At 42.3% G+C, this 17,241-nt stretch overlaps 1 protein-coding gene across 5 annotated transcripts in view; it reads right to left on the minus strand.

Moving 5' to 3' along the window:
• Positions 1 to 846: 846 nt before the first annotated feature.
• The window catches only part of LOC144761272 (uncharacterized), a 266,932-nt gene continuing 250,537 nt past the window's right edge, over positions 847 to 17,241 (minus strand). For all 5 annotated transcript variants that reach the window (XM_078646723.1, XM_078646722.1, XM_078646720.1 and 2 more), the window contains 3 exons: positions 13,860 to 13,928; positions 7,437 to 7,505; positions 847 to 1,068 (listed from right to left, as the gene is read on the minus strand). In XM_078646723.1, coding sequence (XP_078502849.1) covers positions 1,037 to 1,068; positions 7,437 to 7,505; positions 13,860 to 13,928 — 170 coding nt within the window. In that variant the 3' untranslated portion in view covers positions 847 to 1,036. The remainder of the gene's footprint in view (positions 1,069 to 7,436; positions 7,506 to 13,859; positions 13,929 to 17,241) is intronic.

The raw sequence follows: 17,241 nt of genomic DNA on the forward strand, positions 1-17,241 counted from the left end.
CCACTGTTGAGGGCCATCACTCATTTTCTTTACCAAGACTGTGAGCAGTCGTATTTGAGTCTCTTAAAATGAAGTGGAGGGCGCACAGTACAATTATAGAAATATCACATGCCTTGAAGCAATGTGCAAGTTCCTCATCTTCCCGATGCTAAAGAGGCCACCATTGCTGCATACTTGCGTTAGGAAAGTGATTGGGCTGGTCACCTGTAATGGGCTTGTTGCCTGCAGGTGCCCTGACCAAGGCATAATTACACTGGCTGGTCCTCTGTAGTATGGGACATCGTCTTGTTACAATTAATTAATGGTAATCGTTATAATTATAGTATTGACATACACATTGCTTAAAGAGAGAACGTGTATATATATATATTTTTTAGGGGCTTTTATAGTGCATGAATCGCCCCCTAAAGGGTATCTTGGCGCTTGTGGATTTGCAGAAGAAGTAGTTGCCGAGGGTAGATCTAAAAGAGTGCTGTTTTCAAGGCCTTTCTGAATTTCAGATGGTCTGGGCATTGTCTTAAGACAATTGGAAGTTGGTTCCATAAGATTGGTGCCTGATATGAAAAAGCGTTTTTCTCCTCTGCATGCTTTTTTGATCCTGGGGATTTTGAGCAAGGATTTCGAACTTGATTGCAGGTCCCTTTGCGGGGTATACTGATGTAGCCTCTCCGGCAAGTAGGAGGGTCCATTTCCCCAATACTGTATTACCCCCAGTTTGTATACATGTGGAAACACCCTGGTGCTATGTTGTAAGTGTCCATAGGTGTCCTACACTGGTTGTAGCATAAGTAAACAATAAGCTGCAAAGTGAACTGTTACCAATAAATAAATAAAAAACAAGCATGCTTTCCAGTTTCTAAGTAGGTCTGACACCCTTTTAATGATTTATTTCAGTACTGTTTCTCATTGATGCAACCATTGGTATCCTGTCTGTTAGTTTCTCAGGACTGGCAGACAGCAGGCTCAAAATTCATTATAGCAGGTTCTGGCGTGTCCTGGAAGGCAGCTCTTGCCTACTCTGCATGTGCTGCCAATTCTATGGCAGTCTGTTGTCATTAGTATCCGGATCTGTGGGAAAAAAAACTCGATCAGATTTGCTTTTATTCGTCAGGTGTGGAAAGTTCAACAGAGCCCTCTCACAAAAGCTTCCATTTTTCATGTTTGTGTTTAAACTTGACATCATTCTAGACAAGTGACTTTTTGCCTGCTTTTTACGTACATGATAAAGTACACAGAAAGTGCTCTGCTTGCATCTTCATGAGCATTTTATCGCAACACTGTACATTATGTTCAAAGTACACTGATCACACTGCCCTTGCATATTGTTGTTACCGTTTGGAGATGGCTCTGAACCGGGAACACAAACAATGAATAGCTAAGGACATCAGACAGTGCGAATGAGAGCAGTTTTTATTATCTAAACAGTTTCTGACATTTAGCTCGCAAGAGGAGCACTGTCATGGATTTATTCTGGAAGTTTGCCCATGGCTGAATTCTAGACCTGTGACTTGAGTCACCATCCTGCAAAGGTCAGAGGCCTGTTCCACACTAGCCTGGCTTTCTAATACATCACTCATACAGGCAAAAGGGGAGTTGAGCTGCTCCAAGTTATCTGGCAGAGTGCACTTCTCATTACACTCTCTAGATTAAGGTGAGGGTAGATAGGGTTCTCAGTATGATATATATTCATATATGCATATAATCACTACAACATAATAATGGTTGAAATATTTATCTTTTTCACCATTTTTGTAATACTGGTAACAATGCTTTGTTTCCTTCTACTAATAATTGCAGCAAATATTCACAAAAGATGCGGCTCTCTTGGATGGTATTTCGCTTATTTTATTGATAAGCCTTCACCCCACCAACGCGTTTCAGCCACTCTAAAGCTTTTTTCACCGTGAAAAAACCCTAGAGTTGCTGAAACGCGTTGGTTGGGTGAAGGCTTATCAATAAAATAAGCGAAATACCAACCATCCAAGAGTGCTGCATCTTTTGTGAATAATTAATGTTTTGACCTGGATCCGGTCCCTGTGCTGAGCACCCGCTGTGGAGCGCTCCCGGAGCAGAGGATCACTTCGAATGCATAATAATTGCAGCACAAGTATTTTACCCAAGAATCCAATTGCTTCAATTAATGTTTGAAATGCCAAATTTGTGTGTTTCTTGTGTCTCTCTAAGGTAATAACAAAGACGTAGATCTCTTTCCATGATTTTCCTGGGAGGAGGATCAGAGTGGTCGCGTTCGAAGGTTGCAGAAACCCTCCGGTCAGGTTTAGAGGTCCAGATGGCACACTGTGAGCTTGCCAGGAATTAGGCCAACATATTCTCATGATATCAGTGGACTAAGTTCCCATATTTTGATGCTATGTAGTACAAATTACTTGATTAGCACTTGCTGAACCGCATCAATGGATGGATACTCTTTGTTTTCTCTAATCAAAGCATGTGGAACAAGGAAACAAGTGACACTGCAGCTCCCTCGGATATTCATGGAAGCCCAACAACTAAGGGCCAGGTGTAAGACAGTTTTTAGCATGCGGAAATGGGTCTTAGACCCGTATGCGCATGCTAAAAACTATAGGCCCATGTACAAACAGTATTTTGTGAGTCGCAAATAAATTGCGACTCGCAAAGTACTGTTCTGCGAATCGGTGTTTGGAAGGGGCGTTCCCTTCCAAATAGCGACTCCAAATACATGTACTAATGTTTTTCAACCACAATTGCGGTCGCAAAACACTTGCAAATTACCACCTACTTCAATGCGATCAAAATAATTTTTTTAGGGCAGGCAGTGGTTCCTGGGACCACTGCCTGCCCTTATAAAATGATACAAAAACGATTCATTTTTTATATTTTTTTTAATTAATCCCATTTTCCTTTAAGGAAAACAGGCTGCATTTAATAAGAAAAAACAGCTGCTTTATTTAAAAGCAGTCCCAGACATGGTGGTCTGCTGAGCCAGGCAAGCCACCCTCACTGGGAGAGTCAGCCATTCGAAATGGGGGCGCAAAATGCAAGTGGCTCATTATTATTTATGAGCCTCGTATTTTGCGACCCCATTGGGAATATCAAATAGTGTTCCAAGACACTGCTGTACATGCCAAATAGCGAGTCGCAAAAGCGACGCAATTTGCAAGCTGCTATTTGGCAGGTCGTACATCTGGCCCTAAATCCTGGTCCAGGTTGAAGATGGAAACACTTTTAGACAAGATGGTAAAATGCAGCAAAGGCCTTCAAACCAGGACCTGATGAAGGATTCTGGGTTTGGGAGGGATGTGAAGAAGAATTGCTAGCCAGAAAGATGCATTTGGGAATGGGGAAACATAAACCTAGGGTTGGGAGATCTTAAGTCATACACTGACAATTTTAACATGTATACGAAGAGAAAATTATACTTATTTGGTAATGTTGGGACTAAAGGAAAGCACCAGTTCTCATTGCATACTGTAAGCCGGGGTATTGTACACAGGGCATGAATAAAGACCGTGCCAAAACCTGAGTGTCCACTTTGCACACCTGTAAACTGTACTCATTGGGTGCCGGCAGCAGGGCACTGGGCTCAGGGCAAGGGCCAGGGCATGCACAGTCTGTAACTAGTGCTCATGAAGCATAAGAATACCTATTGATTAGCACAGATACAAGCATTCTGGCTGCAGGGCAAGTCTGAAATGCAAAACCTTTGAATACAGGGTTGGTATGATATTACAGCTGATCATTAATGGTGCAAAATCAATATCTTGTAGGTTTTGCATATTGATAAGGTCCTTGTGGCACTGGTTTCAGCAATTATATTTTTTAGGAATTATATTAGAATTTATGAAAGTTTGCAATCCTTGTATACAATCCTATCTCTAATTTTCTTGTTACATTTCAATTGTGATGCTTTAAATCATTCTGTAATATGAAAATGACATAGCCGCTCAGCTGTAATAACTTATTACAGCTGAATAGTAACATCATAATGTCATATGCCAGAGTCAGCAGCCAAGGTGAAAGGGAGACCACAGAGCAATATTACAGTTGCAACTTAAAGAAGGAAAACAATGACTCGATTTTCTTTCTTCTGGTAATTTTTCCGAAAATAAACAGGAAGTTGCGGGAAGGAGATAGCTATTGCACTTTCATTTTTGTGTAGAATAGGTCTATTTAGAAAAACCTCTCCCCATATCTTTAATCACATTCTGAGCCAAAGCATCTTTAAGTCTGACCTACTTTAAACTGATTCTGGTGTCTTGTTGTAACAAGTGTCTAACTGCTTTCTGGCATCTTTTATTTCACAATACAGATTTTGCTTTCATTCTTCATGTCTAGTAAACTTGGGGGCCCATTAGGATGTAGGGCGGATCGCTACCGCCATACGGGCGGTGGAGATCCGCCCTACATCCTAGCCCGCCAGCCACCCATTTCCCCCGCCATATTAGTATGGCGGGGGTACCGTGGCAGACGGGAAGACCGTCTGCCGCTTTTGCGCCAGGTCAACAAGTCGACCCGGCAGAAAAGGGTTTAATATGGTTAATCAGAATGCAGGAGGGGGGCAACGCAGCCACGGAAAAGCAGTCGTATTTCGAGGTTGGGGGCCCGTTGCAGGCCCCCAGGATGTTGAGGGGTACATGGGGGTACCTATGGTACCCTCCTGCATGTGCATGCACAACATGGCAGGCACTGCGCGGTGCCTGGCACATTGTGCACGCATATGCACAACATACATTTGTGGCCTTGCGGTGGGTGCTGCGGAGAGCACCGCCCGCCACAATGTTAAAAATGCAGGATGTGTCCGCCAGTGTGACGGGCACATCCAAATCTCCACCAGGGGACCCTCGCATATATGGCAGGCGATCCCTTTTTACGTCAGGACGGCCGGCGGACAAAGTCCACTCGCCATCCTAATGATGCCCCCAGTATCTCGTGTAGGTGAAAGTTACAGATACCAAAGATTTAAGAGGCTTTTGGAATGGTTGATGGATGACCATGCATTGTAAGGAATAAAATACTGTCTGCAGTACATTAATAGAATACCTCTGAATTCTATGACTGTACAAAGAAATTCCTCAGTGGCTGGTAATATCCTTGAGATGTATGGTAGAGAGTACTCTATCTTGCATAAACATTTTCATGTTTGGTTAAACTTGTTGGCATTAGATCAAGCATGTTTAATAAACTGAAACTGATATCACGAGAATCCTAAATTGATAATATATAATTAAGAGCATGCAGGTTATAAACTTTGCCAGTGTAGTTTAATATTATCCTGTCATATTACAAAGATTTTGCACCATTAATGGTCATCTGTAATATCATACTAACCCTGGATTCAAAGGTTATGCATTTCAGACTTGCCCTGCAGCCAGAAAGCTTGTATCTGTGCTAATCAATAGGTATTCCTAAGCCTAGTGAGCACTAGTTACATACTGTGCATGACCAGGCCCCTGCCCTGAGCCCAATTCAGGCACGTGGCTGCAAGGAATTGTGTTTTTTCTCTGTCACTCAGGCCCACCAACCACGAATGACAGCAGGGGATACAATAGTTGCCTTGGGCAAGCAGTATGAAATCAGTTCTCTGCTTTAGAAAATTCTGCCCAAGGAATTTCAGTATCCCGGTAGGCAAAGTGTGTGGTTCATCAGAACCCATGGATGCAGTAGAATCCTGGGTCAGTTTGATAATGGGAATATACCAATTACTGTGCATAGCCCCTTTTTGCTACTTTTTAAAAAAAACTTTGAGCTTTTCCCTGTTTACTAAGTTTTGAAGTTTAAAAACATATATATGACACGCTAATTTTCGCAACTTTGTATACCTCTACACAGACTCGCAATGCTTAGTTGATAGGTTTATCCTTAGTGTTTTAATATTCATTTGACCCCTTTTGTTTCATTGATTATTTTGGCTGATGCTGACAGAAAAGTGGTAGCAATTATGACATTCCCCTTAAAACTCAGGAATTTTGGGCCATATGTATGTAAGTTACATTTTGCGATTCTTAAATAGCGATCTTTAGAGAATTGCTATTTGAGAATTGCAAAATGCTATGTATGTAGGATTTGCAAATAATTTTGCGAATCCTACATATTCCTTAATTGCGAATCGCTAATTGCAATACGCAATTAAGGAATACCTCCCCATTCATTCCTATGGACCTAGAGGCCCATAGGAATGAATGGGAAGACATTCTCAATTTGCGATTCTCGATTAGAGAATCGCAAATTGAGAATGCAATTTCAAGGGTGCCAGGGTGTCAAAAGGACACCCTGTTGCACCCCTGAAATGTGCATGAGTGCCCATGTGGCACACATACATGCCCTTTGAAAAATGCAAAAAAGTGCATTTTTCAAAGAAATCGCAAATTATCACCAACTTGAAGTTGGTGATAATTTGTGATTCCTTATGGCCAAATTGCACTTTTGCGATTCCTTGAATGCAATCGCAAAATAGGGAATCGCAAATTTGCGATTTCCTATTTTGCGAGGCTGTTTTGCTTACATACATTCCACTTAGCTATTTTGCAATCGCAAATGCCGAAATTCGGCGAATTTCGGCGTTTGCGATTGCAAAATTGCCTTCATACATATGGCCCATAATGCCTTAGTCCCATGTTGGATGACAAATAACCTTTTGAAGTTCAATACAGTTAAAACGATTCACCTGAATCTCTTTTAGACCTGAACTTCCATTTGGTTGGTCTCTCCACCTTGGTTTCGGCTCCTATTTCCAGTACTCCAGAGGTAAAAGATTCTGCCCAGCTCGGTGCAGGCTAAGTGATAAACCTTCTAGGGTGCAAGGTGCCACTCTATAAAGAGAGTCCTATTGATATCGTAAATACTTGGTGATTTAACGACCTTAGAAGCCACATACTTGAACAAACAATTCAGTTTTGGAGTTGTTTCCAATAAAAATGATTTCGAGCTTGGAGAACATGGTTCTCTGCCACAAATAGTCAGGCAGTCATATTTCCTGCAGCGGTGCCACTACTGGTTTCCTATAGTAAAGGTGTTGGGGCTATCCCTTTAGGTGCATCAAATCATCCACCCTACATAGAGCGGACGGTTAATGTACGTTTGTAATTCTGGGTCTCTGAATATGGTGGGCAATAATCTGGCCAGAGGGATAGAGTCAATTACCTCTGTCACCCTGACAGATGGCGGGCTGACCACCATATTCTAAATGAGCTGTAACTTCATTTTCGGTAGCCACATCCTTCTCTTAATTTCCTGTCACAGTCTATTCTTTCTCACTATAAAAACTAGTTTCTCAGAAATGTTGTGTAGCCAATGTATATTTCAGATACCAATATATATGTTCATAATTTGACAAGGCAAGTACTTGTTGTATGTTGCGATGGTCTATACAAATATACATATTTCCTTTAACTGGCATGCTGCTTGGATTCTAAACATGTACAACAGCTGGATTTAGGTTTAAGGTGGATGCTTACGTGTTGAAATCCCGTCTGCTCGTTTTACTTCCTCCTTGTGCTCTTCTAGTGTCGGGTTCAATATGTCGCCTGAAGCCCAGATGATAGTTGCCATAGGAGAATAAGAAAAGATAGGATTAAGAGTGAGTGTATTTGCACCAAGGAGTATTAAACTTTATACAGAACCTACACAAACATTGCCATAGTTTCACAGGCATTGGTGTTGGCAGAGTGGGGCCAGAAGGACCCTAGTCCACAGTTCTCTTTGACCTGGTCCTCGCTTGGGTCCCAACACCTTGGGTGTTAAAAGTGAAAAAGGTCACATTGGAAAAAAAGACACTGAACCTTACCACACACATTTATTTGTCAATCAAATCAATCTGTTTTTCTTTGAGGCTACCTGATTGCTTAAAAAGTTCAAGTCTGATTTTCTATGATTGTGTGCATATATATCTATCACTATAAATTAAGATATGAAGATATATACAAACATTAATACAAAGTCAGTTTTAAACATTTTAAGCATTTTGCAAATCAGTCAGTGATCCTTTTGAATCAGACACAGAGAGCCTAGTTTTGGACCTGGGCAGTTACTGGACACAACGATGCCATATTTCAAGACTACATCCTCCATTGACATTGGTGCTACTTACTTTAGAAGCAAAGCCAGAATCACAGTTTTTTCCCAAGGGTAAATTGTCTTACATCTGGCTATTCAATAGTAATTCACACCTAGAGCAGATGCAACCGCATACATTGTTAGTTCAAACAATTCCTCTAAATATTTCAGACTGCACAAAAATCACTGTATTAGCTATCATGTTTGATAGACAAATCACAATAGAGATGTATTCCAAGAAAGCTCTAGTAAGTGCCCATGCTGGTCAGCATACATTGTAATAGGTCAGAGACCTAAATGTCATGGCACATACATTATATACATATTACTGAATGCCTTTTGTGAGACAATAAATGTCAAGGACAGAATGGACTACTTAGCTTTTCTTATCCACTGTGGATAAGAGAAGCTACATCACATGCATGCCTTGCTAGCAGCCTGACAGCCCTGCTAAATGTGTTTCTGATTAGACAGACACCCTCAGTTGTCGAATCAATCTCCAGATCTAAAATCCCTAAGGGGGTGGGTGCAGGAGCGAGATCAAAATGTTTCCATTGTGAGACTCTCTGGGCAGTTAATGCATTAACAGTGAAGACCTGCCTGGAGAAGAGAACAAGAACAACAGATTGAGCACACGACTAGAAAAGATCAGTTCTCTGCAGGGTGTCTGAAGGTGGTCTGCACAGAGAGAGAGAGAGAGAGAGAGAGAGAGAGAGTGATCACACAAGTATGAAGGTGAGTGGTGCTTCTTCCATCCCTCCCGCCACACTGAGGGCGTCCTCTGAATGCCTCACCCATCCCAGCTACACTGTACATTGTATGAGTTGTGACACAGTTAAGGAACAATCGTTTAATTTGTGCAACATATGAATATAACTTACAAACACTCTTCAAAATCCAGAAGATCTGCCACACACAATAAAGAATTTGTACTGTTTGCATCAAACATAGTCACACAGATCCTACACAGAGGTACACACAAGTCAACAGACTCTCAAGGCAAAGTTAAAATACTGGAGAGAAATAACCATAAATGTAAATAACCATAAATGTTCCCACCTGGATATGACGACATTGTGACAAGTAAGGTTCCCGCTGGTGTGCAGGCATTATTTCCTTTTTTCCACAATCCTCTCTGGTTTTTTACCAACAAAATTCCTCAGCCAGGTCACATGGCATCTCTGAAACTTTCAGGGTTCAAACCTTGCCGCAGATGCCAACAGATTTTCTTATTTTACCTTCATGACATCTACATGTGGTTTCCCATATCCAAAGGCGATCTGCTCCTCCTGATTCTTGATGCTCCCAAAATCCAACTTATTTTTGACTAAGGCCCGTAATAACATCCCAGGTGGTCCCTTCCCCAGCTAAGTAAATTTCTTAATCTGGAATGATCTGGCTAGAAATAGTTCCACAAAAAAAACAAATATGCCCCAAGGAAGGAGAGGTCATCCTGTTCTTTGAGGAAACAGTCCTGCTCCTGGATGATTAAGAGACTCTATGCCATTCACTAATACTGGTCTCTTCTTCAAAGTTCCTACCCCATGGATTGATCTGTAAACAGTCGATCCTTTCAAACACACGGCCCTGTTACCATCTGAACAGTTCACAAAGGAAGGTCCACTACTAAAGGTTTGACAGCTCCAGTCACTCCACTCCTTCAATGTCTGCACATCCACCGGCTATGGTGCCATTTCTGTAGACTTCAGAGAAAAACCAAAGGTGATGATGGACGGAGCGTTGACAATGCAAACACTCACCCCCAGTCAACTGATCTGGGTTTAATCCATCACCGTTCTTTAGCTCACTCCGCCACCCCAGTTCAGACATGGCCATATGCAAATCAGTCTGACCCTGTGCCTCATGGGAACAGTCCAGCCCGAACTGCCAAGCCATGTCTTCCCTGGACCGGAATCAAGCTTCCCAGGACCGGTTTCTGGCATTACAGCCGTCTTCAGCCGGGCTTGCTTGACTCAAGTGGCAAAGTGAGCAAGGGACTCACGTCTGAGCATACCCTGCCAACTTAGGGCGAACAAAGAAAAACCAAAGGTGATGATGGACGGAGCGTTGACAATGCAAACACTCACCCCCAGTCAACTGATCTGGGTTTAATCCATCACCGTTCTTTAGCTCACTCCGCCACCCCAGTTCAGACATGGCCATATGCAAATCAGTCTGACCCTGTGCCTCATGGGAACAGTCCAGCCCGAACTGCCAAGCCATGTCTTCCCTGGACCGGAATCAAGCTTCCCAGGACCGGTTTCTGGCATTACAGCCGTCTTCAGCCGGGCTTGCTTGACTCAAGTGGCAAAGTGAGCAAGGGACTCACGTCTGAGCATACCCTGCCAACTTAGGGCGAACAAAGAAAAACCAAAGGTGATGATGGATGGAGCGTTGACAATGTAAACACTCACCCCCAGTCAACTGATCTGGGTTTAATCCATCACCGTTCTTTAGCTCACTCCGCCACCCCAGTTCAGACATGGCCATATGCAAATCAGTCTGACCCTGTGCCTCATGGGAACAGTCCAGCCCGAACTGCCAAGCTTGATTCCGGTCCAGGGAAGACATGGCTTGGCAGTTCGGGCTGGACTGTTCCCATGAGGCACAGGGTCAGACTGATTTGCATATAGCCATGTCAGAACTGGGGTGGCAGAGTGGGCTAAAGAACGGTGATGGATTAAACCCAGATCTTTTGACTGGGTGTGAGTGTTTGATTGATTCAGATACTCCGTCCATCACCACCCCCTTTTGTACCATTTCTGTAGACTTCAGCACCTTCAAAGGTGCTTGTCCCGACCACTCTGTGGTATCAGCGACAAAGCCTCTTGGTGTCATAATATCTGAGCCAATACTTGCACTGATTATACTCTTGAAGTTGGCTCACATTATCCGAGGGCTAAAAAAAAGGTGTGAGCCCATTTCATCAACGAGCCTTTGGCAGAGCTCCTCCTTAAAACCCAGACTCCAAAGAGTCTGGTGGTCCAAACTTAAACTCAAGCATTTTTCCCACAGCTCCTCCAGCACAAGAAGCTAAGAGATTGTCCTGTATTTTATTTGCACTGCAAAGGCCTCGTATCATCTGGGTCTTCTACTAGCACTCTGTTGGAGCTTGTGAGAATTACTGTCCTTTGTCTCCCTGTACACATGAAAAAAAGCCCTTTTCTTATCTGGTCAATGATGGTCTCATTGCTTCATATAATTGAGACTGGCCTGGATTCCAAAGACACTGGCTTAATCCATGGACACAACCTACCGTAAGTTGCTATGCTCAGATGTGTTCCACTGGCTTCTCTGGAGATGTCCATGTGACCCACATGCACCTGCTATTTGTTGGAAAATTGTATTCAGAGGAAAGGCTGACTCCTCCGTAGAGTACAGCTGAGTCACATCACACTCACTGGGTCTGGCCACCCCAATAAAGCAATTTCACGAACAGCACAGAAAATGTTTCATGGCTACTCTAGAATACAGTCCATTCAGAGGGCCCTTGCAGCAATTCCAAACATTCCAACACAATTACTGCTCTATGTAGGTTGTGGTGATCATAAGGGACAGAATCACTCATACAGCAGCAGTATTCACCATCTTCTGCTCATCTTGCTGCCTCAAAACCTTGTTAACTCCCCAATACACACGAGATTCCCTGAGGTGAAGTTCTTAGATTTCTCCACCAATGGGAGATGATCAAGATTGATCTCTGGATGGTCGAGCTCATCTACAAGTGCTATACCCTTGCCTTCCTCTTCCTCTCTCTGCACCGCTTTACTTCCTCCAGGACATGGTATCTATCTCATGCCTCAAATTAGGAGAGGGAGGTGTGTAATGACGGACTTCACAACACAGGACACTTGGGGTTAGTGAAAGAGAGTTCCCACACCACCGGTCACTCTAGCCAATCTCCCATCAACGTTCTATCAGTTCCTTCAGCTCGTGAGCTCCTCTTAAGTCATGAGTAGCTTGTGACATCCATGAGCTCAACACTAGTTCAAGAGCAAACATCACAAGGTGATTACTCCGATGAGCCGTGGAAGAAAAGGTACAGGAGGAGCAGGATTCTACTGCTTTTATTTTTAGTTCAATAAAAGCAAAGGTGGTCTCAGACCCATCAAGGACTTGGCCGCTATCACGTTTTTTATATGCTAGGACAAGTGCAAAATGCTGTCCTTGAGATTTGCTTTGGTGGCCCTCAATGAGGGTGATTGGCAGGATCCCTAAGATGCCTTTTTCATCCGCTAATAATTGTAGATCCTAGGAATTTCTTGTGGTTCACTATGGGGTTTCAGCACTTCCTGTGCGAGGTTTTTCCATGTGGAATGACAAATGCACCTTGGATCTTTAACAAGGTGCTGGCTGATGGGACAGATTCTCTGCAGAGTTTAGGAGTCCATGTATTTCAGTACTTGGATAATTGGCTGTCCAAGGCAGGGTCCCTGCGCTGGTCATAAAATATTTTCAGTGCACCATGCCCCTATTGCATGATTTAGGTTTCCGAATCAACACCTGGAAGTCCTACCTCATTCCAACGTAGCTGTTAACCTTGATAAGTACGGTGCTAGATACAACCTACATGAAGGCTTTTCTTACTCCTTGGAGGAATGCAGCTACATGGGTTGTGATTCTCATTTTGTGATTTAGACACTAATCCTGGTTCTCTAGAGCTATGATTGTTAGAACTGTTGGTCTCATGCATCCCGCGTGTGCCACACGCTAGCTGATAAAAGAGGGTCCTTCACTGATGCCTGAGGAATTAGTGGTCCCTGTACCAGGGGGCACTATTGGCTTAGGTGCAGATTTACAAATCGATCACCCAGATTTACACTGGTGGATGGGCCCCTCTAATCTGACGGAGGTCATACATTAAGTCCTCTTAAGGTGGAAGCTACTATGGTCATTGGGCTAGGGTGCCTATCAGTGTGACATTCCAATGCAACACCTGTAGTCTGTATCAGCACTGTGTCTACACATCGATACATTGGTGCTGCAGGAAGTCCATCTTGCCATGAAAGCTCCCAAGAGCAGCCACCTTACAGCACCTTTGCCAGGTGCTGCTCTGAGCCTTCTCTATCAAAAAGACCATAAGAGAGAAGTTTATTCCAAAATGACACAAATTATCTTCTTAAGATTAGAGTAGTCATACTGGATCTCATCGCACAGTCTAGGCCTGATTTCACAGCAGGATGGTTAATCTTCCATCCCAGTTCAGCTGCTGCATTTGTAGAGATTGATTGGTGCCGGCTGTAGTCCTTCTTTTTGCTATCAGAAGTTGCAGACGTCTTCTTGGTTGTGGGGAAACCTGCCACAAAATCCATTTATGTGGAAAACTGGAAAAGGTTTGTTGACTAATGTGAGTGAGAAGGCCTGAATCCCTTTCAGTCCCGCCTTTTCAATGTCTTATCAAAGTAAATCCTCAATGTTAGCACATTTGTTAGGGTCCCTGCCAGAAAAAAGAAAAATAACCTTTGGCTCAGTTCACTTCTAAGGTAAGTCAGATGTAGACATTAATCGTAAAAACTTGGGTGATGGTGAAGAACAGTTAATCTGTCTCCTGAATGCTGCTATATATATTCCAAAACAAGCAGAAAGGAGTAACTGTACAAGGTCTCACTAGGTCCTGCAAGATCTCATTATAAAAACTACAGTTTCTGAGAAAAGTGGATACCCAATGTATATATCAGGTATCTGTTTACAAGTTGGCAAGGAGAAGATATTTCTATGTTGCTATTCTCTATAGAAATTAATGTTACACATTTCCTTTAACTGGCGCACTGCTTGGTTCCTAGACCAATACAACAGCTGGATTTTGATTAAAAGAGTATGCTTACGTAATGACATCACATCTCTAGGAATTGGTTCTTGCTCTTTCTCTTCTCGTGTTGGTTTCGATTTTTGGTCTGAAGCGCAGATGATAGTAGCCATTGGAGAATAAAAAAAGAGAGGATTAAGAGTGAGTGCTTCTGCACTAATGAGCCTTAAACTCTAGACAGAACCTACACACAGTATCATTGCTTCACTGGCAGTGGTGTTGGCAGAGTGGGTCCAGAAGGAGTCCATGCCCCAGATCTCTTTGTCCAAGTCCTACCTTGAGTCTGAACACCTTAGGTGTTGAATGTGAAAGAAGTGAAATGGGGAGAACATATGCACAGATTTGGTTGAACTTATTTTAAAATAGGGTGTTGAGATTTAATCTACAGAAAAAGAACATGAAGAACATTATGAGCAAGAAAATGATGTGGTAGAGGAAATAATTGAAATAAATTGGGGTGATAGGTAAGAGAATACACCCAGACGATGGGTTGTGTAGCTGGACTCTAAATTACAGCAAGACTAAATGCAGCAACATCTGCACAGAAAGATCCTCAAATGTGTGAGGGAATGGAAAGACTTTCATAACGGAATAATATGAGGATAGTGAGCATTCCTGAGGGCCTCAAAGATGCTACAGAAGGGGGATTCCTAATCAAGTGGATCATTCACTTTCTTAGGAATTACCCACTTTCTAGATCAAATTGGATTCAGTTCAATACCCTGAAATCTGGCACTCCACCCATAACTGGTAGGGTTTTTCCAAGTCTTTCTCACTAAGGAGAATATTCTGTCTAAAGCATGTGAAAAAAAGGTGAATTTAGTCTTCTGCCGGATACTGTTTATCCATATTCCCAGGATATTCCTGTAGTATGGCCAGGTGAATAAGAGAAATGAGATAATGGCAATTGAAATTAAGGACAATTGATATTCCAACTCCCATATTAGACTTGACTAGTTTGAAAACCAGTTGGCAGACATAAACACATATATTTCATGAACCAGAAAAATTTGACAATATTCCTATTAAAATCTGGAAAAAATGGAAACAATCATTGACTAAGATCTCATCTAAAGTAATCCAGATGTCGACATTAATCATAAAATTGCGATGTTGGTGAGGAACTTTTAAGCTGCTTCTTGGAATGCTGATACAGACATTCCCAAAGAAGGAGTGAGTATTCAATGTACAAGGCCTCCCTAGGTCTCAAACCCTGCTTGGACCTGCTGTACATGAGGGATGGGTGGGTGTTGAATTGGGGGAAAGGAGTGGACAAATAGAAAAAACAAGGGCAGTTTGTACTTGAGGCAGAAATCTGATAAAGTAATTGTATAGCTACATACTTATGAATAACCATTTGAGAATTGCTACCTTTAATGTCAAAGAGCTAAACATCCCTACTATGCAATATAAATTTAAAGAAGAGCTCCCACATTTAATAGCAAGGTTGCTTATAGAATCGTAGCATTTTCTTCAGGCTTGGGGCCAAATCATCAGATACTACTTTCAAAAGGCCTTGGAGAAGGAAACCACATCGTTTTTTTTTATCCCTCTTTTCAAAGTTGTCTGTATTAGTATGTGTAAAAATCAATGTCCATTAGGTTATTATTGGAGTACAAATTGGTACACTGGAGTTTCGTAGCTGTTCAGTACATGGCCCCAATAAAGAACTTCCTCTGCCTTTAACTCAGATCCATGAGAAATGCCTTCAATTACATCAAGAAATAAAATAAAAGGCAAAGATTTTAATTGTGTCATTTGTCTGCATTTAGATTTGATCTATACCAAATGGCAAGTGGTTCTCCTTATGATATATATTCATATATGATATAATCACTGCAACATGATAATGGTTGAATTATTAATCTTTTTCACCATTCTTGGAACGGCAACATTGCTTTGTTTCCTTCTACTAATAATTGCAGCACATGTGGTTTACACAAGAATCCAATTGCTTCAATAAATGTTTGAAATGCCAATTTACATATTTCTTGGGTCTCTCTTTTGTCATGTCTGAGGTAAAAACAAAAAGGAAGATCTGTTTCCATGACTTCCCTGGGAGGGAGATCAGAGTGGCTGTATTCTAAGGTTTCATTCTTCATCTGGTACCTGGTGAGATTTAGGGGTCTAAATTTTGCACTGTGAGCTAGCAGCCAGGAATTGGGCCAGCCAATTCTGATGAAATGAGTGGACTAAGTTCCCATAGTTTGACACATATGTTGTTCAACCACACAGTCTCAGTTGATTAGTAGGAACCATATGGCATAGGATATCATTGATAGAATGCTTCGCACCCCTGAGGACGAGCCAATGCACATCAATGGAAGGATGCTCTTTGTTTCCTCTAATCAAAGCATGAGGATTATGGAACCAAGTCAGGCTGCATTTCCTTTGGCCATTCACAGAAAGCCGAACAATTAAATCCTTGCAGATGTTAAAGATAGAAACACATTTACACAAGATGGTGAAATGTAACAAAGGTCTTCATACAAGGCCCAGCAACAGAATTGTGGGTTTGGGATGGATGTTAAGTAGAATGGATGATTCAGAACGATGTATTTGGGAATGGGGAAAATTAACCCAAGGGTTCGGACACCTGCGGTTAAAGAATGACAATTTTATTATGTCTACAAAAGGAAAGTTAGACTTATTTGGTAATGATGGGCCTAATGAATAGCATAAGTTGCCATTGTGTAATGTAAGCTGGGGTATTGCACAGAGATCATGGATGAAGACCTTGACACAACCTGAGTGTCCACTCGGCACAGCTGTAAGCTGTATTCAGTAGAGACCGAGAGAAGGGCACTGGGCTCAGCGCATGTGCACAAGTCATCCACAGTCTGTATCTAGTGCTTGCTAGGCAAATGAATGCCTAGTGATTGGGACAGATACAAACATTTTGACTGCAGGGCATGTCTGAAATGCATAAGCTTTGAATCCAGGGGTGGTATGATAATACGGCTGACCATTAATGGAAAAGAAGTATCAATTAGGTTTTGGATATTATTAAGGTTCTTGTTGCAGTGGTTTCAACAACTATATTTTGTATAAATTACATTATGATACATGAAAGTCTACAATTCTTGTATAAAAACCTATCTCTAATTTTCATATTACTTTCCAATTGGGACTGTAATCAGAAAATGACCTAGCTGCTCAGCATAATAAATTATAACAGCTGAATAGTTACATCATAATGTCAGATGCCAGACTCACCAGCCAAGGTGAAAAGCCTGCCACAGAGCATTATTACAGTTGCAGTTTAACCCCTTGCGTGCTCGTGACGGAACCATTCCGTCACGAGCCATGGTGGGGCTGTGCTGGTGACGGAATGCTTCTGTCACGGCCTGGCCATCGCGCCTGCGTGGCGCGTTCTATTTAGCGGGCGGGGCCGTGACGGA

This window comes from Lissotriton helveticus, chromosome 6 (assembly GCF_964261635.1).
Source record: "Lissotriton helveticus chromosome 6, aLisHel1.1, whole genome shotgun sequence".
Classification (NCBI taxonomy): Eukaryota; Metazoa; Chordata; class Amphibia; order Caudata; family Salamandridae; genus Lissotriton; species Lissotriton helveticus.